The sequence below is a fragment of the Mangifera indica genome, chromosome 4 (genome assembly GCF_011075055.1).
Source record: "Mangifera indica cultivar Alphonso chromosome 4, CATAS_Mindica_2.1, whole genome shotgun sequence".
NCBI classification, from domain to species: domain Eukaryota; kingdom Viridiplantae; phylum Streptophyta; class Magnoliopsida; order Sapindales; family Anacardiaceae; genus Mangifera; species Mangifera indica.
Genome location: NC_058140.1, coordinates 18648103 through 18672794, shown reverse-complemented (window position 1 = coordinate 18672794; position 24692 = coordinate 18648103). Strand labels below are relative to the sequence as shown.

The 24692-nt window shown below is 34.0% G+C and overlaps 5 protein-coding genes across 6 annotated transcripts; 4 read left to right on the top strand and 1 right to left on the bottom strand.

Moving 5' to 3' along the window:
• The first annotated feature begins 610 nt into the window (after positions 1-610).
• On the top strand, positions 611-3539 carry LOC123212815. The gene is given in 4 exon segments (XM_044632016.1): positions 611-753; positions 1068-1143; positions 2524-2760; positions 2763-3539. Coding segments are annotated over 2 exon segments (789 nt in total). The 5' UTR covers positions 611-753; positions 1068-1143; positions 2524-2552; the 3' UTR covers positions 3344-3539.
• Positions 3540-4507: 968 nt separating this feature from the next.
• Positions 4508-5978, top strand: LOC123214866 (peroxidase 11). Its single transcript, XM_044634872.1, has 3 exons — positions 4508-4802; positions 4892-5083; positions 5170-5978. The coding sequence occupies exons 1-3, from the start codon at positions 4566-4568 to the stop codon at positions 5755-5757; spliced, it is 1017 nt and encodes a 338-aa protein (XP_044490807.1). The 5' UTR covers positions 4508-4565; the 3' UTR covers positions 5758-5978.
• A 2665-nt stretch (positions 5979-8643) lies between these two features.
• LOC123214687 (inorganic pyrophosphatase TTM2-like) lies at positions 8644-16504 on the top strand. Its single transcript, XM_044634627.1, has 12 exons — positions 8644-9002; positions 10737-11096; positions 11811-11925; positions 12329-12524; positions 12615-12728; positions 13153-13326; positions 13512-13709; positions 14359-14481; positions 14550-14671; positions 14783-14900; positions 15019-15291; positions 15995-16504. Exons 2-12 carry the CDS (start codon positions 10760-10762, stop codon positions 16211-16213), a joined length of 1989 nt encoding a protein of 662 aa, XP_044490562.1. The 5' UTR covers positions 8644-9002; positions 10737-10759; the 3' UTR covers positions 16214-16504.
• A 1532-nt stretch (positions 16505-18036) lies between these two features.
• Positions 18037-20247, top strand: LOC123214688 (F-box/FBD/LRR-repeat protein At1g13570-like). 2 transcript variants are annotated; one of them, XM_044634628.1, is made up of 4 exons: positions 18037-18191; positions 18546-19360; positions 19501-19659; positions 19776-20247. In XM_044634628.1, exons 2-4 carry the CDS (start codon positions 18548-18550, stop codon positions 20103-20105), a joined length of 1302 nt encoding a protein of 433 aa, XP_044490563.1. In that variant the 5' UTR covers positions 18037-18191; positions 18546-18547; the 3' UTR covers positions 20106-20247. The 2 variants fall into 2 exon arrangements, with proteins under 2 accessions (XP_044490563.1, XP_044490564.1); XM_044634629.1 differs by lacking the exon at positions 19501-19659.
• A 385-nt stretch (positions 20248-20632) lies between these two features.
• Positions 20633-24174, bottom strand: LOC123213168 (protein NSP-INTERACTING KINASE 2-like). The gene is made up of 11 exons (XM_044632545.1): positions 23757-24174; positions 23535-23664; positions 23358-23429; positions 23132-23275; positions 22966-23037; positions 22794-22853; positions 22610-22707; positions 22226-22375; positions 21792-22133; positions 21328-21707; positions 20633-21229 (listed from the first exon to the last, which is right to left on the bottom strand). The coding sequence occupies exons 1-11, from the start codon at positions 23860-23862 to the stop codon at positions 20909-20911; spliced, it is 1875 nt and encodes a 624-aa protein (XP_044488480.1). The 5' UTR covers positions 23863-24174; the 3' UTR covers positions 20633-20908.
• Between the last annotated feature and the right edge of the window lie 518 nt (positions 24175-24692).

The following is a 24692-nucleotide window of genomic DNA, read 5'->3' as shown; positions in this document are numbered from 1 at the left end:
GTTGGTATGGCTATAAATAAATATTTAATTGGACTTCGAAAACTATAATACAAGCATAGATATGGTGATAAATAGTGTTGGATATGAGCTAAATCGAGTTTGAATAGGGTTTGTCTTGTTTTCGATTCATTTTTGGTGAACTCAACTCCAATTCAGGTTTGGGTTCGTCGAGCTTGTTAAACATATATTCTTGTTTGGTTTGTTTTATAATTTTAGTGTTCAAAATTGGTTTGTATTTAATTTGGGTTCGTGTGTTTTGGTTCAAGTTCGCTTTGATCGGTTTTGGGCTTGCATTTCAAGCTCGGCAGTTTGGTTTCAAGTTCGTATGTTAGGGAATAAATGGTATCATTTGTTCCAAGTTAAATTTTTTTTTCATTTGAGTAAGTGGCTTGTAAGCCAATCTCGGCTTGCTTTACCCGTGTTTGGATTTGGGCTCATGTTCATTTTTTGCTTAAAATTTAGGCTCGCATTCGTACTCGGGCTAGTTTAAGGCAAGCTCAATTTGGACTCATTCTAACAAAGCTTGTTTCAAACCTAAATAAGTTTGTTTTGAATCCAACTTTAGTAATAAATAAGGGTATTTCAGGTACCAGAACGCCTTATAGTTTGTTGCCTCTATACTACGTCGTTTCTTCTTGAAACAAAAAGTTTCGCCTGTTATTAAAAGCCCCCCCGTTTAACTTGCTGGGCAAGACGAGGAGGAAGATGCCCAGCCAAGCTTAGAACGCATCGCAGAAACAACAAAAACACTTTGTAAGTTCAATTTTCATTTCTGATTTATTAATTAAGTTAATGCATTTTACTCAGTATTATTCTTCTTCTAATTTATACTCATTTTCAATGTTCAGTTAACTTCTATTTCGTGATCCCAACTTATTGATCTTTTGTAAAAAAATAGGGTGTGTTTTAGTTTTTTTTTTTTTAATTTCCAGCAATACATGTGGAAATTTTCTTTTTAAACCTCTGGAATTTTGAACTATGAAACCTACTCACTATGATGATCTAGTGGGTGTCTGGGTGATATATCTTATTGAAAATTTTATTTATGTATTCATGTTCGCTTTCAGGAGGAGAACACCTCCTAAGTTGGAAGAAGTGTGCTAGTGAGTATTTGAGAAGTGAGAACATTCAAGAACAATTCGGGTAGTTCTTTTGATATTCAATAGCATATTCTCTCTCTCTCTCTCTCTCTTGGCTCCCCATTTTAAATTTTCATGTTTTAAATTTATAATCGTGGCTTCTAGCTCTGTATCTTTAAAACTGCATGCTTCCTCGTAGAAAATGATGATTGTTGCAAATAGATCTACTTTGTTTTAACTTTTTTGGTCTGGGTATGTAGAGTTAATGTATTGATGCTACAAAGTTTTGGATTTTGCATATATGTTTGAATTCTGAGTTATCTAATTATGATAAAGCTTGATATTGTATGCTTTTGTAAAAAGAACAAAATTATTTTCTATTTAATAAAATACCTCTGAGTCCTGATTGATTTTTCTGGTGGTTTATTGTTATACTTTAATTAGATACAATTGCTTTTTGGGTAGTGCTTAATTCATTTACTGATTATTTTGTTGTTTTTGTAGTTTACCTATTTTAAATAGCTTTCTATGCAAGCATTAAAGGTCAAAACTTAGCAATGAACTATCTAAAAGAACTCAGTGGTTGCTGTTTAGAGTCCCATACACACTTTCCAGTTTGCAAATAGTGAATTTAAACTAAGATAACTTTTTGTGATTAAGCAAACACTATTTTTTTTTTTTTTAATGAAGGTGGGTACTTAATGATTTTCAGATTATTTGCTTGTATTTTCTTTTGAATTGGAGATTGTTTCATCATTTCTCTTTTTGATTTGTCTTCTTGAGAGGTGTTGACTTTGATATTCAAACAGTGTTCCTTAAGCTTATCCTAGTCATGTACAATTTTAGAATACAATAAAGCTATGTGCACACATTTTTTAATACACAATTGGGTACATAGTTAATGTGTCATCATGTGATTGAGTGACTTTGTATTAAGGATAAAGTAACGCCTATCACACGATGACACATCAATGACCTAATAGATGAAAAAATTAAGCTTCATGTACATTGCACAGGCACATAAATAGTATGTGTTCTGTAATTTAGGGACAATTTTAAAATATTAAATACAAAAGAGATTGAATTTAATTTGTGTGTATCCCATGGGGATATGACAAGTGTTTTTGCCATATGGATGAAGAAATACTTATACTGGACCATGAGAATCTGCCATTTGTAGCTATTTATGTGCAGAGAATTATGTAGTGTACAAAACAAGAGAACAGTTGCCTGCCAAATGATTTGGTTTGAATCAGGTGCTAGTTTAGAGCCAAGTTGTAATCTTTCATTGATATGAATAGTTGATTTAATAACAATCTTGCTGCAGATATTGTAAATTGTTTGTATATTGATTTGGTGGTGGAAATAATGATATATAATAATCATCATTGGCATCAGGGATTGTATTTTTGCTGGTAACATATATACATTTGTATATTGATAGGTCGCTTAATTTGGATAAAGGGATAGACAATGGAAGATGTCCTGACTGAGATTCCACCACCTTCAAGGTTTTTTCAGGAAGATCTGAACAACTTCACTCCTCCATTGCCACCTCTTCCATCACCCTTTATCCTGTTCTCTAATCCTAATCCTAATATACCTCTTCGCCCCTCTCTTGTCATTATTGCCATATCTTCTCCGTCTCTCTTCCTTGTCAACCATATATGTTCCAAAACCCTTTTGGAAGTCTAATCCTCCCGGAGATTCCCTTCTCTGGCAACTTTATTGAACCGTCCCTTGGAGACAAATCATGCAATATCTATGCCATCAATGACACAGATGATAGTATTCTTTTTATACCTATTCAGTGCCCAGTTGCTGCTGAGAGATCTCACATTGTTGCCAAGTTGCTGATTGGTGAACAAATTATTCCTGAGAGGGTCCTGATTTTGGATTCAGTTCAGACCAGGAATTTTCGCGGTAAGCTCTCATTGGATGAGACTTATGCTTTCAAGCTGGAGACATCACCAGAAAGAAAAGGAGATTCCTCATTGCTAAAAGGTGTAGACTATTTCCCATCAGGAAGTATGATTGATGGTTTCGCAGCTGCTTTGTTGGGTAGATGTCAATTGAAGAAGATAAAGGGAACTGTGTGTGTCACATGGCCTGAATATGGTGGTTCTGTGGTGTCACTGCTCAAATCTCTACTGCATAAAAATGTGCTGACTGGCGTGGACTTTAGCTTAACTGACAGTGAAGATAGCTATTCAAGGTTCAACCAGATTAAGAATCATTCTTTTGATTCTGAACTGTATACATGATGCACTAGGCTTTAGGTGCTTGTTCAGTTATTCTAACTCTGTTTTTCATCCTTCTCCTCTTTTCTACTGTACTTTGACTTGTTTTTGTGCTGTTAAGAAAAATGTCTTTTTAAAAGAGACCCTGCCCATGGATTCTAGTTTTTGCTTGTTGTAATGCAGTGGTTTTGATTCTTAATAGAAAGACTTGTTTTGTTAATGTATTCATAACTGACTTAGAATCCGATTTGAATGTAGGCTGGAATACACTGTTCTTTAGCTTGACTAACCTCCTTTAAGTTTGATGGCTAATCTTATGAATTTATAATAGAAACTGGGGTCTTCATTTTGAGGTAATTTTGCTGTCTCAATGTGGTTTTCCCCATTGGCAAAGTGTGGACTTTGTAATTTTGCTGTCTGCTGTGCCCAATTTCATTTAAGTATAGGCCCTGAAGTATATCACAGGTGGTGACAGAATTGTCCCTTGTTCTAGCACATCCTCCGATGCAAGTCAAATTGAATAAGAAACTTCCAGTTCTCAGAAACCACATTACTTTTATACAGTCACATGCTTCCTAGTCACGCATTTGACAACCAATTTTTATTTTCAACGTCTCTCTTCAAGAAGGAAGTGAAAATGAACATACAAGAAAAGTTAAACCATATTCTTGCTTGAAAAGAAAATTACAAACCTCAATAACGTGTTAATTCTGCTATAATTGGCACGCTAATTTCAATTTGTCAACTAATTGTAATTATAATACTGAATCCTGTTTGTTTAACCTAATGTCTCCAATCCACCGGATCAAGTCCATGGCTTATATGTAATAGCTCTATAAACAATTCTACTATCTGTTTGATTAATGAATTATTGAGACCTTATTCAAGATTGTGTTCGTCAACTAGGCCTCAAGGATGGGCGAGTAAACATTAGATGTCATCAGTTATAGAGGTTTGGTGGCTTGCCCAATGTTTGTATGTAATTAACAATAGCATGTCACACGTTTTTAGGGCTCTCTCTTTAGACCTTTCTAGCTTTTCGATTTTTTTTGGTTTAGGAGATTTCACCAACCGGGCCAACATTAGTTGCATCTTCTATTGACTCTAACACATCATTATAGTAATTACTCAAGCGGCGGCCATGCAAATTTCTTCATTCTTTTCGCTTATATATCTCCCAGTCCCACCTATCTCTCCCACTGGCAGATCATATATCTCAAGATAACGCAAAGTGGGTGCAGCAATAATGGCAACTTTTGTTCATCATTCAAATTTCTCAATTTTGCATTTGTTGATCTTAGTTTTTTCAATTTTTAGCTCCAGGTTGCATGCAAGTAAACCTTATTTGACATTGGATTACTATGCGTCTACATGCCCAAATGTGTTCGAGATTGTCTGGAAAGAAATGGAATGTGCTGTTCTTTCTGATCCACGGAACGCTGCCCTCATACTTCGATTGCATTTCCATGACTGCTTTGTACAGGTTCCCATTTCATCATCCTATCCGACTGAAAATTTCTTTTTCTTTTAACATATTTAGCAGATTATGACTGTTTTGATGTAATGTTACAGGGATGCGACGGGTCAGTTTTGCTAGACGATACAATCGACTTGAAAGGGGAGAAAACAGCTCCTGCGAACATAAACAGCCTAAAAGGTTTCAAACTGGTTGATAGGATCAAGAACATGCTTGAATCTGAATGCCCAGGAATTGTGTCGTGTGCAGATATTCTTACCATTGCAGCAAGAGACGCTGTCATCCTGGTATATATAAAAAAATAGCCTTGGTCATTCCCAAACATACATGCATTGACAATGTTTAGTTTAATATTTGATGCGATTGTTTTCAGGTTGGTGGACCATATTGGGATGTTCCAGTGGGAAGAAAGGATTCGAAGACAGCAAATTATGAGCTCGTGAGCTCAAATTTGCCTACAGCGGACGAGGATCTTCTCTCTATCATCTCAAAGTTTCTTTATCAAGGCCTTACAGTCACAGACATGGTGGCTCTTGCAGGAGCTCACACTATTGGAATGGCACGGTGTGAGAATTTCAGAGGCAGAATCTACGGGGACTTTGAATTAACTTCAGAGAAAACTCCATTATCAGAAACTTATCTAAGTAACTTGAAATCAACATGCCCTGCCGTTGGCTCAGACAATAATATATCAGCAATGGATTATGTTACTCCAAATCATTTTGACAATTCATTTTACCAAATACTTCTCAGAGGAGAGGGGCTTCTCAACTCAGACCAGGAAATGTACTCGAGCGTATTTGGAATCCAAACAAAAGAGCTTGTGAATAAGTATGCCGAAGACCCTCTTGCTTTCTTCCAGCAATTCTCTGATTCTATGGTGAAAATGGGAAATATCACCAACGCTGATACCTTTGTGGATGGTGAAGTGAGGAAGAATTGCAGATTTGTGAACACATGATCATGAATTACGTGTTGTGTTGATGAAGAAGTGAAGACAACTCACACAGGAACCGGAGTACTTTGTTTTGATATATTTTATGAAGGTGGATTCTTATTAATTACCTCGTATTTTGTTCTTTTTTTGAAGAGAAACTTGCCCTGATTAATCTGTAGTCTCTGTATTTAAAAATTGTTTTGAAAACAAATAATATAATATGCACAAAGTGATTTATCAAGTCATATTTCATTCTCTTCCTCAAAATCAGTTCTAGATTATTTGAAATATAGCCAAGGTGAGTACTAAATAGGAATGATTTTAAAATCGGACCGGATTGACTAGTTCAACCAATTAAACTGGAAACTGACTTCAAATCTATCTGATTAATATAAAAAACTGATTTTATTATTGACTTGGTCAAACCCTATCAAAAACTAGGTTTGACCGATTTGATTAAATTTTTGAAATTTTTTAAATTTTAATTTGATAATAAGTTGAGCCGATTAATTCTTCAATTGAATCGATCAAACTATAAACCAGTGAAATAATCGATTCAATCACCAATCCAATTTTAAAAACATTGTTAAATGGATCCTCCAAGTGAAATAAATAATAAATTAATAATCGTTTTGTATGATTATTTTGCCCTCACTGAAAGTAGAGTCGGAGTGTAGTAGACTTTGAGTCCCTCAATATCAATAATAACATCTAATTTTAATTATCTAATTGAATATTTAAATCATGTTATTATATGATTAAATATTATTTTATTTTTAATTAAAAACGATACAATTATATAATGACATATCATCTGGATACCTTTTATATCTTATTTTGTTTAGCGCAGTGTAATATACATCTATTTTTTAGAAGGCCAAAGGATTTAATCTCATCCAAAGTATGTTGTTTTCTCTTATTCTTAACGCTTATATTTGAAAATCTCAAACACCTACTCATGGGTGATTAAAGTTAACGATTTTAAAGGTAAAATCATTATTTTATTTGTAATATTAAAAATAAACTAAAATTTAATATTATTTTTCCCTCTAAATCATAAAAATTAAAAGTTTTCCCTTAAATCAAGTTTTAAAAAATGACATTTTCCCCTTAAGGTGAGTGATTATATTCTTTTAGATGTCAAACTCTTTGTAAAGTGTAAAAGTGTAAGTATAAAACATCTCACATCTAAAATAATACAATCACTCACTCTCTCCACTCACTATAAATAAAAGTTAAGTAAAGTGAAAGATTCATCCAAATTCAAGTTTTTGATCTCACATTAATAAGATTGATCATAAGAATCTAACCACTTATTATAAATAAATTTGTCTTTTTTTAATTACAATTTAATTTCTTAACATGTTTTTTTTAATTAGAAAATATAATTTAAAAAAAATATTTAATAACAAAATTTATTTTTTATAAAAATTAACGGGTCGGCCCATACTATGGGCCTCATAATTATTTTGGATCAACTTTCCCTAAAAGCCTATATGGGCCTTAAGTTTAACCCCCTAATCTCGATGGACTGAGTCAAAGTCAGTTGACCCACTGACGCCTCTACTCCCATCCCACATTCAAAAGTCAGCAAAGGGACTACAACATTAACTATGAAAGTGAACTGACTCTATGCTAAAGGAGCAACAGGACTACAACATGAACGATGAAAGTGAACTGACTCTATGCTAAGTTTAGAAATTTATGGCATGCACTTTCATGAACTTTCTTAGGTTAGGTTAAGTTAGGTGAAATAAGACATATTGGTCATACCTTCTTGTTCCAACAATAATAGATAAGGATGTGAACCCACCAACAATAATTGAATTACCTCAATAGACATAACATAACTATGACACATAACTGTCACATGTTAATTTTAGCCCAAACATTGGCACCACTTTGATCATTCTAATGTTTTTTGGGCCACTTGGGCCATACAATTCAATTTCTAAAGTTGAAAAGGTGTTTTGGTCCTGCGCTTACCTTGTACTCTCATTCTTCCTTTCTAACCTGGGAATATTATGATCATCATTGTCTACCACAAGTTCCTATAAATATTAGCATCTTCTCATATATCAACACATACATGTTCAGTCTCCTTCTTTAGCAATCACATTCATATAAATGTTTTATTCTTATTCTCCTATCATAAAAAGCTTGTTTTACCTTGCCAACACTAGGTCTTGTATTTATGGGTTCAATCAACACCCACCAATCATTCAAGAATCAATCTCATAAAATGCCCTTTATTATGCCTTGCCTATCCTACACAATCATAAATACATGTTGGTATCACTCTTACAATTCAAAACAATAACTTTTTGTCTTATGTTAATCTAAAATAATATTATATATACCCAGTTTTAAAAATTCAATTAAATACTCAAGTGATATACTATCATATGATTAAGTATTACTTTATCGTTAATTTAAAATTATTCAATCATATGATAATATATTTTTTAAATACTTAATTCGTATTCTAAATTAGATGCACATAGTGTCATTAACCTTTAAAACTATCAAATTTTTAGATATGGTTTTCAATGTGCTAATTAATATTGTTGACATCTTAGGATAACATGTTACTTTTTTTTTTCTAGATTGCCATACGTTTCAATGAACTTAATAACCTAACAAAAATTTTCCTAACTTTGCCACACGTGATACATAAATATGACAGATGTCAAAATTATAATTACAATGAGACACAAGGTTTTACCATTATTTAAATTTTGAGACAATTTTTTAAATTCATATATTATTAAGATTTATTATATTGATTGGATTGTAGGGAAATTACCATTTTTGAATGATATTAGACATGGAAAAAAAATCCCTAGTAATTGAAAGGGTAGGGGTGGGGGGCACCGTCCACACACTGACAAACCGCTATATAGGATTAGGAATGTGGGAAGAAATCAAGTCGTAGTTGGAAAAATGCTTTCTTGTTTGTTGAGCCATGAGATTTTGCAACTTTTGTGATAGTTGACTCCAAATTTTAACGAGCAATAAAATCAACCGATACCCTCTTTCTCTCTCCCGTGACTTTGTTTGAGACTCCTTCCAGTGTTACTAGATTCTCAAGAATTCACACTCCCCCAAAAAACATGAAAAGGCTTCAGAAAATCGCATTGCTTTCCTCTCACGGAAACTAGACCTTAAGAAACCAGAAGTTAAAAACATAATAACTCAACCAGCATTCTTATACAACTCAAATAACTGCACTCGTTGGTGAACTCACTCATTGTCAGAAAACCAACTCGGTGAGTCTCTTCATCGTCGCAGTATCACGTGTTTAACTGATTGTTTTTCAAATTTGGCTTCTGGGTGTTTTTGTTTATGCTGTTTTGTTAACTGGGTAGTTTTTTTTCGTGCTTTGATTTGTTTTTGTTTTTCGAGTCGGTTGCTTTGTAATGTTATTGTATTAGATCCAAAGAAGTCATCGGGATTGAGCTTTTAGTTTTGTTCGTTGATTTTTAGTTTGTGTAGTTTTTTTTTTTTTTTGGTGTGAATTTTCATTTTTATGGTTTGTGTTGCTTTTGTGATGTAAAGAATTTGTAGGTGATCATTTACTGTGATTTTACAGTGGTGGATTTTTTGGATAAAAAACTATGCGTTTTCAACTGCAAGGTGGCTGTAAAGAGGTGTTTCTTTGCATCTTTTAAATCTTTAACTTCCTATTTCGTGTAAAAGTATGAAGGAGATGTGTTGACATTGATTTCGGTAGTGTTTGCATTCAATGTGGTATTTTCTGTAAATTATTATTATGAATTATCGAGATATTGTTAATAGTATATACAACTGGTGAAGATAATTAAGTTCTAGGTTGAATTGGCATCAGTTTAATGTGAAAGGTCCTTGGTTTAAATAATGGGAATTATTTGATGTTAATTTTCTCTGTTATCTGGGTAAGGATATGATATAATGGTAGGATGTTATGGTTGGTTATCATGATAGCCAGCAGTCCAGTAAGCATAAGTTCAGATGACTTTCCATGAGCTCATTGTTATGTGCATCAATGCTTTGAATTTCTCAGAATGAGGCCCATTTTGCTCTGTTTTTAGCTGTGCAATTAACTTTGATGATAATATAAGTATGTAGTCACCAACTTATTGTATTTTCGTTTATGTCATATAAGTGAGGGATGAGGACCTGGGTTTAAAATTCTTTTTTTCTTTGTCAAATTTATCAAGCAACATGGGTGATTATGCAGTTGTAATTAGTTCAATGAAAAGCTTAACGTTTGGCAAATTACACTCTAAGTTTTACTCCTTTCTTTTTTGATTTCTCATTTATCTATGTTAGACCAGTTCACTTTGATGACTATAGAAGTCTTTGCCAGGTTTTTAGTATTTGGCATCCACATCAGTACGATCAGTTCATAAGACCTCAGATTATTAATGAAGTGGTCATTTCTTATCTGTGGGTCTCATGCATTGTGTATGAGATTGCTTTCTTAGTATGATGCCCTCTAGTGCAATAATTCACCCAATTTTTTTAAAATTAATTTTCTATGGTAGTTTTTTCACGTGTTTAATAGGATTGCAACTTTCCCTGGCTCTTTTGATATAATTGATAGTTGAATTACTAACTAGGATTTGCACAAAATATGTTATTATAGTTAACTCTTTTGTGAGTATTTAAGTTACTTAGTGTGCTTTGCTCTCTCATCAAATAGAATATTTGTGGTACATGAATCATGAAACAAAAGGTTTACATTTGATATGCAGAAAAAGCTATGAAAATCATGAAAAATTGTTTCCTATGCTCTAGTGCATTCAGTTAATGTTTGATATTTCAATTGTGTGCATCCCAGGGGATTTTTCTATTAACCACAGGTTTGATGTTGTTATTGTATTGCTTTTTAGTTGCAAATTGTTTACCTTCCAAGCATTTGCATTTTTATATTCTTATGCTGTAATTATCTCATTTGTTTCTTTGTTTTGTATTCTTTAAATTTTATTTACCTTTGTGCTTTTTCTATCTGTTTCCATCAGTGGAAGCCAGAGAATATTTTTGAATGGCCCAAGATACATCTACTCCTGAATCACACAAGAAAAAACCGGGCCTCTTAAAAGATCAAGTCCACTTGGTTAAGAAAAAGGACTCCGATCGATATGAGATAGTTCCAATTCCAGATCCTTTGTCATTTGAGAAGGGCTTCTTTATAGTTATTCGTGCATGTCAATTGTTAGCCCAAAAGAATGATGGAATTATATTGATTGGTTTAGCTGGTCCTTCAGGGGCTGGGAAGACTGTTTTCACAGAGAAGATTCTCAACTTCATGCCTAGCATTGCTGTTATATCTATGGACAACTATAATGATGCTAGTCGACTGGTTGATGGAAACTTTGATGGTAATACTCTGTACAGCCACTCTTCCAATCTTTTATAAAGGTTAATATATTTTGGTTAAGCTCTTATTAGAATGTACCTATGTGTAAGGAATTTGTTTGCTTAACAATAGATTGAGTCTTATCTAACTTCACAGAGCAGCTATTCTCTGTGTGATCATATACCTAATTGGCAACCAATTTATGCACAAATATGTTTTGTGCTCTCTATTATGATTATTTGTTTATTTCTGTGATTCAACATTTGTAATTATATTGTTTCTTTTGAGAGAACAATGATCACTTTGTCCTACCATTGGACTGAAGCAGAGAAGCCTTGACCCTTTTTTTTTTATAAAAGAAATAACTTAATGTCTGTTTCTGAATGGAAATGTAGCCTGCTAGTGTCAGTTGATGGAAAGCTGATAATTTCTTCACAAGATTGGAGTATGTATTTGGGTGTTTAGTATACATGTGTTATTTGATTTAATTATGGCCAAAATAATGGTTCTATTTGTTAGGTGATCATATTAATTTGAAAGTATCAACCTTGGCTGGCCCATTTCTTTTTTTCATTTTGTGCTTTAATGAGTAAAGAATTTGTAGATTGTCGCATATGCATATCAGATTCTGGCAAATCAGATGATGCTGGAAATTCATCATCAAAGTCTAATCTAAGAGCTGAGAGGTGCACACAGTGCTGACATTTGTTCTGATGTATTCTCTTATTTGGAACAGATCCACGCCTGACTGACTATGATACATTGCTCGAGAACCTCGAGGACTTAAAGGCAGGAAAGCCAGTTCAGGTTCCAATATATGATTTCAAGTCTAGCTCTCGGACAGGATACAGGTTAAACACTGGTTCATATAATACATATAATTTGTTTCATTGTTCTCTGAGCAGCCTGTAAAGGATTATAATTTCTCAGCACACAATCTGAAGAAAAAGATTTGTTATTACAAGTGCTTAATTCATAGCCATGACCATCTTTCTAGGCGGATAAATTAATTTTTCTTTCACTCTCCCATTGGGGATTTGTACAGTTACATCCAAGTGTTGTATCTCTATGCCACAGGTTATTAACATGTGTAAGATTTTATTCCAGTGTTTATATATATTCTTTGTGGGAAACTGCACTTTCTTCGCTTAATTAGATCCAACCCACTTTTTTTTTTAATTGTTTTAATTTCAAATTCTTATTACATATAGCTTCTATTTCTAAATGCATAAGCTGAGCACGATTTTTTGACAGGACAATTGAGGTCCCAAGCTCCCGCATTGTTATCATTGAGGGAATCTATGCTCTAAGTGAAAGGCTGCGATGTTTGCTAGATCTCCGTATATCTGTTACTGGGGGTGTTCATTTTGACCTCGTCAAACGGGTTTTACGGGACATACAACGTGCTGGCCAAGAACCAGAAGAAATAATCCATCAAATATCTGAAACGGTTTGTTATTCATTTAATTATTATACATTTTTCATTGCAATGTGGAATAGCATTGTCTTTTAGATATGCTCAGTTCCTTCTTCTCTACAGGTGTATCCAATGTACAAGGCCTACATTGAGCCAGATCTCCAAACAGCTCATATAAAAATTGTAAACAAGTTCAATCCTTTCACTGGATTCCAAAGTCCCACTTATATTTTAAAGGTTATTTTCCGTAATGGTTGTTCTATTTTTAGTGTATATATATTGATGTTGAAGCACCATTGATCCAAAAAGTTTTGGCTGATATGAAGGGGCCCACTCATAATTACTTGAACTTTTACACACCTGGTCACATGCACTGTGGTTGAAAATAATAAATGGACTTGTCCCTTGGATCCCAATATGTACAAAATAATCCTGGATTCTGATAATAAGTCCAACTTGCACCATATTATAATTTTATTATTGGAGGGGAATTCAACAGAAGACCTTTGGTTAACTTGACTTTGATACAATATTCAACAGGCAATTCCAAAACTTTGAGTTAGCAAGAAAGAGTTCAACAATAGCATATGTACTATTCTGTAGGTCTTTGGATAACTTTTTTGATGTCTAAATTGATATCTGCTGGCTTCTTTTATTGTAGTCAGCAAGGAATTTGTCAGTGGATCAAATTAAGTCTATTTTTTCTGAAGAATATACAGAAACAGAAGAGCAGACTTACGATATATATCTACTACCTCCTGGTGAAGATCCAGAATCTTGCCAATCATATTTGAGGATGCGGAACAAAGATGGAAAATACAGTCTCATGTTTGAGGTTTGCCCCTTTATGTCTTGCTTTATCATTACAGCATGCAGTGTTTCTTGGAGTAATATTTTGTTGTGAAATTGCATGTGTTTCCTTTATGCCTGACATTGTGCTAAAGACATTTGTCTGAGTTATTGGCAGTGAAAATATATATTTATAAGGGCATCTGATTTGAAATTTTGTAATTTTTGCAGGAATGGGTGACTGATATTCCATTTGTTATATCACCACGGATTACTTTTGAAGTCAGTGTGCGTCTTCTTGGTGGGCTTATGGCCTTAGGATACACAATAGCAACCATCCTTAAAAGAAGCAGCCATGTGTTCTCTGACAATAGGGGGGTGTCTGTGAAAATTGATTGGCTAGAGCAACTTAATCGAAAATATATTCAGGTACTGTTTAGTAACTTCCATGCCTTCATCTACTTTTTGGGGATTCTTAAACAGTAGTTTGATTTCTGTTGAAAATTTTTCATGGTTGAACACAGTGATGCTTGAGTGATAATGTCAATTTTTTCATTTAGATTGTAGTATAACTGAACTCTTAACTTCACTGTCATTTAAGATATGTTTGCAGATTTTTCATATCTGTTTTCATCGTTTTTTATTTCATGTTGGCTTCAATAATATTGCTTTTGGATGAACTGCTTAATCTGATGGCACTTGCACTTGCTTATATACAGAAGAAATAAGAAATAGGATCTTGAGTCAAAATTGTGCAAAATCAGAACTTTTTCTTTTTTTATTTGTGGCTGAGTTATGGATGTTTAAAATTTTTAGTATTATTTTACTTGGTTCCCACCATTTACTGCCCCATGACCCTGATTTATTACCTAATTTTCCCTTTTATACATTTTAGTGAGGCCTAGTCATGAAGGGCTTAGATATCCATTTAGAAGAGTCATGGTTAATGTGCATCTTATACATATATAACAAAATTATTCATGACATCCTGACTAGAAAATTATCATGTATGTATGCCCAAGGGGTGAATATTTATGAGAACTCTCTAACACTAGCATTCTTGTAATTTGTAAAATAGGTGCAAGGAAGAGATCGGTCAACTGTAAAATATGTTGCAGAGCAGCTGGGTTTAGAAGGCTCATACATTCCTCGGACCTATATAGAACAAATTCAACTGGAAAAGCTTGTAAATGAAGTTATGGTATGACAACTTCCAAAAGATTATTATCTTGCTCCTATTTTGCTAGTCCTAATCTGATCATTTGACAGGCCTTGCCGGAAGATTTAAAGTTGAAGCTGAGCCTAGATGAGGATCTTGTATCAACCCCCCAAGAAGCTCTTTCACGGGCCTTTGCTGATAGGATTTCCATGCGAAATAAGAATATGCAAAGGTACACAGTTCTTCTAATTGTGTGTTTCGTTTCTACTGGTTGCAGTGTTGAAACTTCTTGTAAAAGTTGGGTACTTTAAATAATACTGTGCGTTGTGCTTATATTTTATAGTGGTATGTCACATTCTTATTCAACACAACGTGACAAGGCTCTGTCCAAGCTTATGAGCTTATCTGTAAATAAGCGGAGGTTTGATGATAGAAGTGGGGAGTCACAGACAGCAAATCAGGTAAGGATGTCCTACTTCTTAGTTGCTTCTACATTTTTCTGCTGATCCAGTGCTAAGCTTAAATGTTTAACCATTCAATTAGTTGTCTTTTCCTTTATTTTATTTTCTGCATCTGTAGGATGTCATCACTCAACTTTCAGAACAGATCTCCTCGCTAAATGACAGAATGGAGGAGTTTACAACTCGTATTGAGGAGTTGAATGCCAATTTAACAATCAGGACAAATTCTATTAGCCAACAAAATATGGCTCTCCAAACTGAAGCATGCAATGGATCCGCTCCCACGACTTACTTCATTTCAGGTTTAGGAAATGGTTCCTTGACTGGTTCTAGAATGCTTAATTCCTCATCTTCCTCCCAGTTAGTTAAGGAGTCGTCTTTAATGGAAGAGGTACCATGGCTGGTCTTTCATATCATTTTCTGTGAAAATATTGTCACTATTCTCTTTGCACCTTTTTTGGCTAAGATGTGAAAGATTAATTGCTGGGGTTGGAGTTGAATTGGAAACTGTGGGCTGCTGCTGCCCAAACATCAAAGGCACCTTATTGTTAGGGTTTTAGTATGGCAGTGCCAATTTAACCTAGTTATAAAGTTCCACCTATAGAGGTCATTTAGCAAATGAATAAAAAAATGAAGAAAAAAAGGGAAAAGAGCACTGAAAAATGATGCTGAAAGACAGAAGGTTGCATAACATTGACATGTCTATGGATATTTGCATGTTAGGGATTGGACAAGAATTGTCTGACAAATTGCAGAAATTTAGGAACGAAATAGTATAATATCATATTGCATCTTTTGCAGATGCAAAAATAGGTTGCAAATAAGCAGTATCTTGTCGTAGATGTTATTTAGAAGTTTTGTATGTCTCCAAGCAATGTAATGTTTCTTTATTTGTGAAGCCAGTTTCTTCTTCCAGCAATCTGTTGCCATTAGGAAGTGTCTCTTTGTAATTAATTGGTATAAGAATGAATAAGCATTTTGTCAAGTATCTATCAACTAAGAACTGTACAGGGGATGTTTTGTTATTTTTAACCTTTTGAGCTACAATATTTGTTGGGTGCATATTAATTTTTCAGTCTGTCTGTATGAATCAGATATCAAGTATCGCACGTGGACAACGTCAAGTCATGCATCAGTTGGATAGTTTTAGCACTCTTCTTCAGGAGAGCTTGGGGGAGAGTTCTCGCCCATTGAGAAAAACCCAGGGAAGTATAACCGCTGATGTTGAACCCATTAAAATACCTCTCATTTTAAGTTTAGCACTTGGTGGTCTGGGAATCTTCTTGTACAAGGGCTATCTAACCCGAAATTGATTGAGTTGTGAATGTTAGTTCACATTTTTAATATTTTCCTTTCTTCCGAGTCGAAAATGTGTTTTGAATGCCACCCTTCACGCGGGAAGACTGTCATACTGATTGACCATTTGTTTTTAGGGTATAGGGTACTTGAAGCAGCAAGGAGTAGTTTTCAAGGTGTATTTGAGTTGTTCAAAGAAGGGATGCTTATTCAAATTTTGTAACTCATTTGGCAATGTTTTATTTGTTACTTAAGAACCTTTCAGAGATAAATTTATACCAAAAATAGAAGCAAGTTTCAAATTTTCAGTTGAGTTGTTTTGCAGCTATGCATCTTTTATTTGATCGATTGGGGACTAAAATATATAGGCTCAGTGAGTTTTGGTAAATGATTTGTGAATTGGAAAATGGCTTGCAGGTTCTATCTCTATAACCACTGAGCACGGTGAAGCCCACAAATTTTGTCCAATGCAGTATATAATTATACGTATTTATTTTGAATATACGAACATATTTGATGTGTGTCATTGTATGATTGGGTGACACATATAAGTATATATTTATTTATGTATTTAAAATAAATATATATTTATTTATATACTTATATATTAAACGTGATTTAGGGTTAATTCTCTTTTATCCAACCATCTATCCAACTGTTACCATCTAATTTATAAACAATATTATCATTAAAAATCTAAAATTTAAAAAAAAAAATTGTTGAAAAATTCTTTAAACAATTTTAAAAGAAGCAAAAATCATTAAAATTTTATGAAAAATAATCAAAAATTGAGAGATTTCTCTAATTTATAAAATTTTTCTTGTTTAAGGTAATTTTATTGAATTTTGGTGTTAAATTAATTATTAAAATTTAGATAGTTTTTAATTTATAGAAACTTATTTTAGGGGTAATTTAATTTCATCAATTTAGAAGTTAAAACCTGTCAAATATTAGTTTTGATGAAAATGACTAACAGTAGGTAGAGGCAGTGAATAATTTGGAATTTGGATTATACAGGAAAACTTCTTTAAAACTCAGGGGACTAAATGGACATAATCGATGTAATTTCGTCAATCATAGACTATTTCCCACCCAAGGTTTGATGCAAAACTACCTTTTCACCCATTAACTAGGAAAAATCCAAATACCTATTTATATGTTAAATTTCACTGATATTATTAAGAGTATAATTATTATTTATAAAAATATTTAAAAAATCTAAAAATTTATCATATTTTCTCTCTCTAAGTTTAAAAATTTAACAAATTTTTTCTTATCCAAAAATCGAAAAGTCAATATTTCCTCCTGGAGTATTTTCAGCTACCATTGTTGATGGTCAGAGACGACGATGACAACATTTTCTCTCTTAGTTACACTCCATTTTTGGCCATCATGTATTAAAGAAATTGGCTGATGAAGATGAATCGTTTGCTTCTAAACAAAGATGCGATTTGTTTATGTCTTAGAAGAAGAACGATCATTGTCATCTAATTTTCTTAATTGGTGATAGCTGAAAATTGAGTGGAACTGAGAGAAAAGTTAGAAGGGAGGGGGAACATCGTTGTGGCCATTGTCTCTACTCATCAACAACGTGCAAAAAAAAATCTTAGAAGAAAAATATAAGTTTTTTAAACTTTGAATAAGAGAATTTATTAGTTTTTAAATATGGGGGTAAAAATCTCATAAATTTTTAACTTTTTAAAATATTTTTATTAAACAATAATTTTATCCTAATGATAATAGTGATGAATAGATATTTAAAATTTTTATAGTTTCGGGTGAGAGCGGGTTCCATCAAACCTGGGTGGGTAACGAGGTTTGACCTTTTACATATGTTTAATATCATTTTGATTCAATTCAACAATATTTTATTGTTTTAAGATTCTGGTATAGTGGACACGCCATACACAACAGTCATAGAGCCACCCCTGAAGAATATTGGATCTCTACTTTGGTGAAGAACAAAGAAGCACAACACCTCTCCACCAACTCTGAGTAAGTCTACATATTCTCCACCATTACTTCATCACTTATAATGAATTCTATACATGTCTGTTTCTGGGTCCCGAGAAAATTGATTATTTTGATTGCTTCCCCATGTTTTCTCATCAACCAAACCATGGAAAAGAAACGTAAATCAGGCGTTTGGTTTAATTTTCGGCTACCATGTTTCAATTCTGGGACTAGATGCAATTAGCAAGTACATGGATGTTTAGGATAATCATCAAGGGTTTTGTTCATTTTTTTAAATTTTAAGGGAGATAGTGTTTGGAATTGCATCTGATTTTATACTTGTACAATTAGTATAAGGTTGATTTTGTTTCGATTTGCTGGTGTAATTGAAAACAGAGATGGGTGATGTTGAGCAGCAGGATTTCATCAGTGATTTGCCCCATAGCATTATAGAAAGCATCCTGACTCGACTGCCAATAAGGGATGCTTTGAGAACTAGCATTTTATCTAGTAAATGGAGGTATAGATGGGCGACAATCTCTCAGCTTGTATTTGATGAAAACTGTGTTGCTTTTTCTAATGAGCGATCCCTGTTTGAAAATAGCCTGGTAAAATTTATTACTGGAGCTCTCTTCCTTCACCAAGGACCAATTCATAAGTTCCAGCTTAGTACAACACAGTTGCAGTGGTGCCCCGATATAGATCAGTGGATACTTTTCCTGTCAAGGAATGACATTAGGGAATTGGTGCTGGAATTAGGGGAAGGGGAATTGTTTAGAGTACCTTCATGTCTTTTTAATTGTAGAAAGTTAACTCATTTGGAACTTTTCCATTGTGAATTCAATCCTCCTCTGGCTTTTAAAGGATTTTCATGTTTGAAAAGCCTTAATCTTCATCAAGTTTTGGTCGCCTCTGAGGCTATTGAAAGTCTTATTTCTAGTTGTCCGCTCCTAGAGAGTCTCTCATTGTCACACTTTGACAGCTTAGACCTTTTTATATGTGCTCCAAATCTCAAGTACTTGTTTTTAGAAGGTGAGTTCAAAGACATCTGTCTTGAAAATACCCCACTTTTAGTTTCATTATCAGTTGCTATGGATATGACTGATGACATTACCGAACACTTTGAGCAAAGTTCAAGTTGCAATTTTATCCAGTTTCTTGGTGGAGTACCTCTTCTTGAGAAGCTTGTTGGATCTATTTACTTCACGAAGGTAACATTATGCTGCTAATGTCTTTTTTCACTTTGATGAAATTGCTATGATCATATAATAGCAATTTTTTAGCATAAACAGACACATAGCTGAACTGATTTTCTCTCTTTTCTTTATTATAATTTTTTTTTTCTCCAAAGTATTTAAGTATAGGTAATGACCCAGGGAGACTTCCCATTACATATAGCCATCTACATACAATTGAATTGTATGAAGTAAGTTTTGAAGATATGAAAGAGCTACTGGTCGTTTTTCGTTTGATTACAAACTCACCTAACTTGAAAGAACTTCAAATTTCAGTAAGTTATGATGAACATGAAAATTTTAATTTTATGAGCTATCGGAAGTTTATTCATTAAAATCTCATGTTGAAGTATTTTTAATTAGCACAAAATTGTGTTATTGTTTTTTATAGGGCTTATCAAATACATCAGCTGCTGTAGAAGCAGATGATTTGGACGTCTGGGAGAAAGAATGCCCTTCAGATTGCACATTTAAACAACTCAAACTTGTGAAGATGACTGATATGTCTGGTGTGCTGCATGAGATGGAACTAATCAAATTTTTGCTGAAGAGTTCTCCAGTGCTTGAGATAATGAGCATCAAACCATGTGCATTTGTTAGACATACAAGACAGAACATGTTGATTGAGATGTGGACAGATACAAAACTGAACATGTTGATTGAGTTGTTGAGATTTCGACGGGCCTCTGCTCAAGCAGAAATTGTATTTGTTCAGGATTAAGCATTGTGGGTCATGTAAAGTATTCTCATCTGTCCCTACAATATTTGCAGGTAAAATTTTGGACTTCCAATTTAGTTGTTGGATGTTTAGCTCAAACATTTTCATAATTTACAGAAATGAAAGTGCAAATGATTTTCAACAAGTCATTGATCACCAATTCTCATGAAGCGAAACTTGATGATGTTAGCTTATGTAAGTTAATTTCCTGAACTTAAATACTGGAATTGCATAACTCGTTATATCACAGGCTCAGAAAGAAATTTGATTTAACATGCTAAAATCTCGATGGCAACATTTCGTGTAATCAAGCAAAATATTTGAGATATTGTCCTCCTCACTGTTACTCTTTTGAATTATTTCTAGACTACAATACTAATGTATTGTAACTCACATCTCGATTATTGTATTGTGCTTGCATAGAAAGAATTGTTCTTAAGTGGGAAATAAAGCCACTTTAAGGGCACATCAACTAACATTCTGATCATATGGATTAATTTCTTGTCTATAAAATTTAGAGAGCGAACAAATTTTATTTCAAGAAGAGCAGTATTATTACAACGGGTTGCTGTAAAACATCTAAGGAAAATTCCTCAATAAAAACTGAACATATTACACTCAAATGTTAGTTTTCTTAATTCAAATCTGTACAGTCAGATATTTGACACAAAGCTTGGGATCTTCCGTATATTGCTACCATACAACAAACTCATTTTGGTACATTCCTGTTCTCAGATTCGACCACTGTTTTTCTGTTTCTTTTCAACATTATCACATTTATTTATGTCCTTGCATGAAGCATCATGTCACCTTGGTCCAGAGAGTTCCATTGCTTGAACCAGCAATGAAGAGTCGTCAGTAAGATCAGAGTATCTCTCAGAAGAAGAGAACTCATTGGGTCTAGAACTGGTTGCTTCAGCTCTTTGAGAAGCTGCCCATTTCTCGGCCAGTCCATCTCCTTCAAGCATCCGAACCACTTCAGACATTTTTGGTCTGTGAAGTGGAAGGTATTGTGTACATAACAGAGCTACTTGAACCATCTCTTCAAGCTCGATTCTGTCATAGTTATTTTTCAGATCCTTGTCAACTAGCATCTCTAGCTTCTTTTCCTGGTGAATTTTCTTCACCTGCAGTTATAATCATAAATGAATTGAATCAGAATAATTGACTTGAAGAAATAACCCGACTCAATTTCAAACAAGTAAAACATGTTTGTTCAGCTCACCCAGTCAAGCATAGCTCCTTTCTGATTCGCCGACTTCCCAAATTCTAAAGCTCTTAGGCCAGATATCAATTCAAGAAGAAGAATACCAAAACCAAAAACATCAGTTTTTTCTGAGGATTGGCCAGTTGATAGATACTCTGGGGCTATGTGTCCCACAGTTCCTCTCACAGCTGTTGTCACATGTGAATCTTGGTGATCCAACAATTTTGCTAACCCAAAGTCTCCAACGACGGCCTCACAGTAATCATCAAGCAATATATTTGCAGCCTTCACATCCCTATGAATTATCTTGGGATCACACTGTTCATGCAAGTATAGTAAACCCCTTGCAGCTCCCAGGGCAATTCTTCTTCTTGTACTCCAGTCCAAGGCTGGCTTGCCTGCAAGAAAAAATTAAAGAAGGAGTAATGTTATGTTTCATGTGCTTAAACATAATACTGTGGGGACATTGATGAGTGCTTTACCTTTGAGACGTGAATAAACACTCCCATTGGACATGTAGGGATAAACCAAAAGTCGCTCCGTTGCTGTCATACAAAATCCAATGAGCCGGATGAGATTTCGATGAACTGCCAAGCTGATCATCTCCACTTCAGTTTGAAATTGGATTTCACCTCCTATGGCATTTCCATCTTTGAGCCTTTTAACAGCCACGACAGTTCCATCTTGGAGATACCCTTTATAGACATTTCCAAAGCCACCTTTTCCAACCAAGTTCTTGCTGCTGAAATTGTTTGTAGCAACCTGAAGTTCTTTGAAATGAAATCTCTTCAAGTTTCCTAGGCAAACTTCTTCACGACGTTGTTCTAAAACATTAAAATGAGTGTATATATGAGAACAAGTTCAATTGTTTCTATCAACTATTTGGTGCTTCAAAACCAATTTATGCTTCACTTACCATTAAAATCAAAAAATATTTGCTGGTTATGCCGTTGCCTCCACCAGAGAAAAAATCCAAATCCAAGAATCAGTAGGCAGATGCAGGCTAGGCTTGAACCAAGAGCCAGTGCAATTCTATGGCTCTTAGGCGTCTTCAAAGGTTGTGAGTCTAAAAAGGCAAATAAAATTCCTGTCAGAATAGTTTGAGTTTCAAACAGAAGCACAAAAGTGATGGCATATAAACAAAAGCAGGTTCAACTTCAAAGTAAGCCGTAAACTAAAGTCAAAACTCAAAGGGAGATAATTGTAAGTTAAAAAGAAGAAACACAAATTCTTGAATAGCAGAGAACTTTAAATTTCCAAGTAATGAAAAAACTTGAAAGTAGCCGGGAATTATATTTACTTTGTGTATTATTCAAGGCAATAGACATGGGTATTGGTGCAGTTCCAAAGCAGTCTTGCTCAGTTCCGGTGGCACATATCTGAGAGTTTCCTACAATGCTGTATAAATCAATAAAATATGTAAATCAGTGAATAATGAAGACAAATTATTACTAGAAATAAAACAAAATCCAGGATGAACTTACTTGAATGTTTTCGCATGGAAATGGGGTACAGGACCACTTAAGTTATTAAAAGACATATCCCTATTACATTTAAAAAAAAAAAAAAACTATCATTAACCTTGTTCAAACATAGATATGAAAATGGAAAGAGAAATATAATTATTATGATGGGATAAAGTTTGAAGAGAATTACAGAAAAGCAAGCTGGGACATGTTTGTCAAAGAGGGAGGAATTGTTCCAGAAAGACTGTTATTATTCATTCTCCTGGTTTAAAATTCAAAAATTCCATCACCAGAGTCAGACATGAGAAACAATTTTCCAAAAATGAGCAGTTTAGCAATATTTGAAGTTCACTTACAGGTATTGTAATTTTTTCAAGTTGGAAACAGTACTGGGAATTGAGCCAATGAAGTTGTTGTTGGAAAGATCAAGCGTTTGAAGGTTTGAGAGCCGCCCAATCTCAGAAGGAATATGTCCTGATATATTGTTATTCTGTAGGAGCCTGAAAAAACACTCATCCAACTCTATATTACTTAATGTTGAAACTATCATATAACCTCTTTAGCTACAAATTTTATACTTACACAAGCTGAAGATATGTCAAATTCCCTATACTCGGCGAAAGAAGGCCAGAAAAGTTCTGGCTTGGAGCTCCTCTGCAACAGAAAAAAAAAAAAAAACATTTTAGCAATTTTATATTAATAAGGTATAAGAAGCTTAAGTTTTATAGTATCCGTCTGTTGTTTTTCAGCAGTGCTTACAGGCTAGTAACAAAACCATCAGAACAAGTAACCAGAACCCAGCTGCATGGATCAACAGAGTTTTCATCCCAATTGCTTAGAACGTCATGAGGATCAAAAAGAAGAGTTTTAATGCTCACCAAAGCTTGTACTGAAACAAAATCAAGGAAACTGGAAAGATTATTTCATGTTCATGTTGTTAAAGAAAGAAATAAATAAAAGATAGTTTATAATTTCAAATACCTTCATAGTTAACTCCTTTGGGAGAAAGCAATCCGCATGCAGAAGTCCATAAGCTTAAAAGAGCAACAAAACACAAGGTAGCATCTTTTCTTCTCATCATCTCCATTGAATTGAACGGAGTACCAAAACAAAGGAAACTAGAAACTAAAATTAGCTTCTTTTGGCGTAGGAAGCAATTAAGGAGCAGGTAGGAGTTTCATGAAAGATTCAACAGCACAGGTCTTTAACTGTGTTTTTGTTTGTATTGTTTTAAGTAATGTTCACAAGGCAAGCTGTACAATTTCTCATGCCTCCCTTGAAATGAATTCACTCTCTCACAACTTTGTGTCAGACCTAAGAGTCAAGAAACCTGAGGGTTTTGGTAATACAAGCTAAAGAGAACCAAAATATGCCTGCCACTGGTTGAACAAAGCAAGGGAAAAGAATATATAAAAGCCAAGTCACATTAACCAAATCTAGATAATATCAAAAGATGATTGGAAAAGAAAATTCCTTCAATCATGCTTCATTTTATAAATTAAAAAAAGTGATTGAGAATTTTGTATTCTATACTATACCAAGCTTTTAAATGAAAAAGCAAGTGAAATATTAACTGTTAAGCACCTTAATATTTTAAAAATAGTAAACTTCATGTGGGTCTGGTAGCTTTGATGTCAGTTTTCAAGGGGAAGATCAGAAAATACATTGGATTTGCTAAGGTTTTTATATGCTTTAACAGTGGACTCTTGAGTCTTGAGAATCCAACATTCCTTAGGGTTGGCCTTGGCCATTCTTTTACCTAAAGTAAAGCCTCAAATCCCATATTCATTTTTTGGTCTAAATAATTATTACAGAAAGGTGAGGATCTCGAGGGATAGACTTGAGATTGGTGATGGAAATTGCAGGCTCCTAGTAAGAGATCTTTGTTGTGTGAATGAATTATTTCACATATTTGCT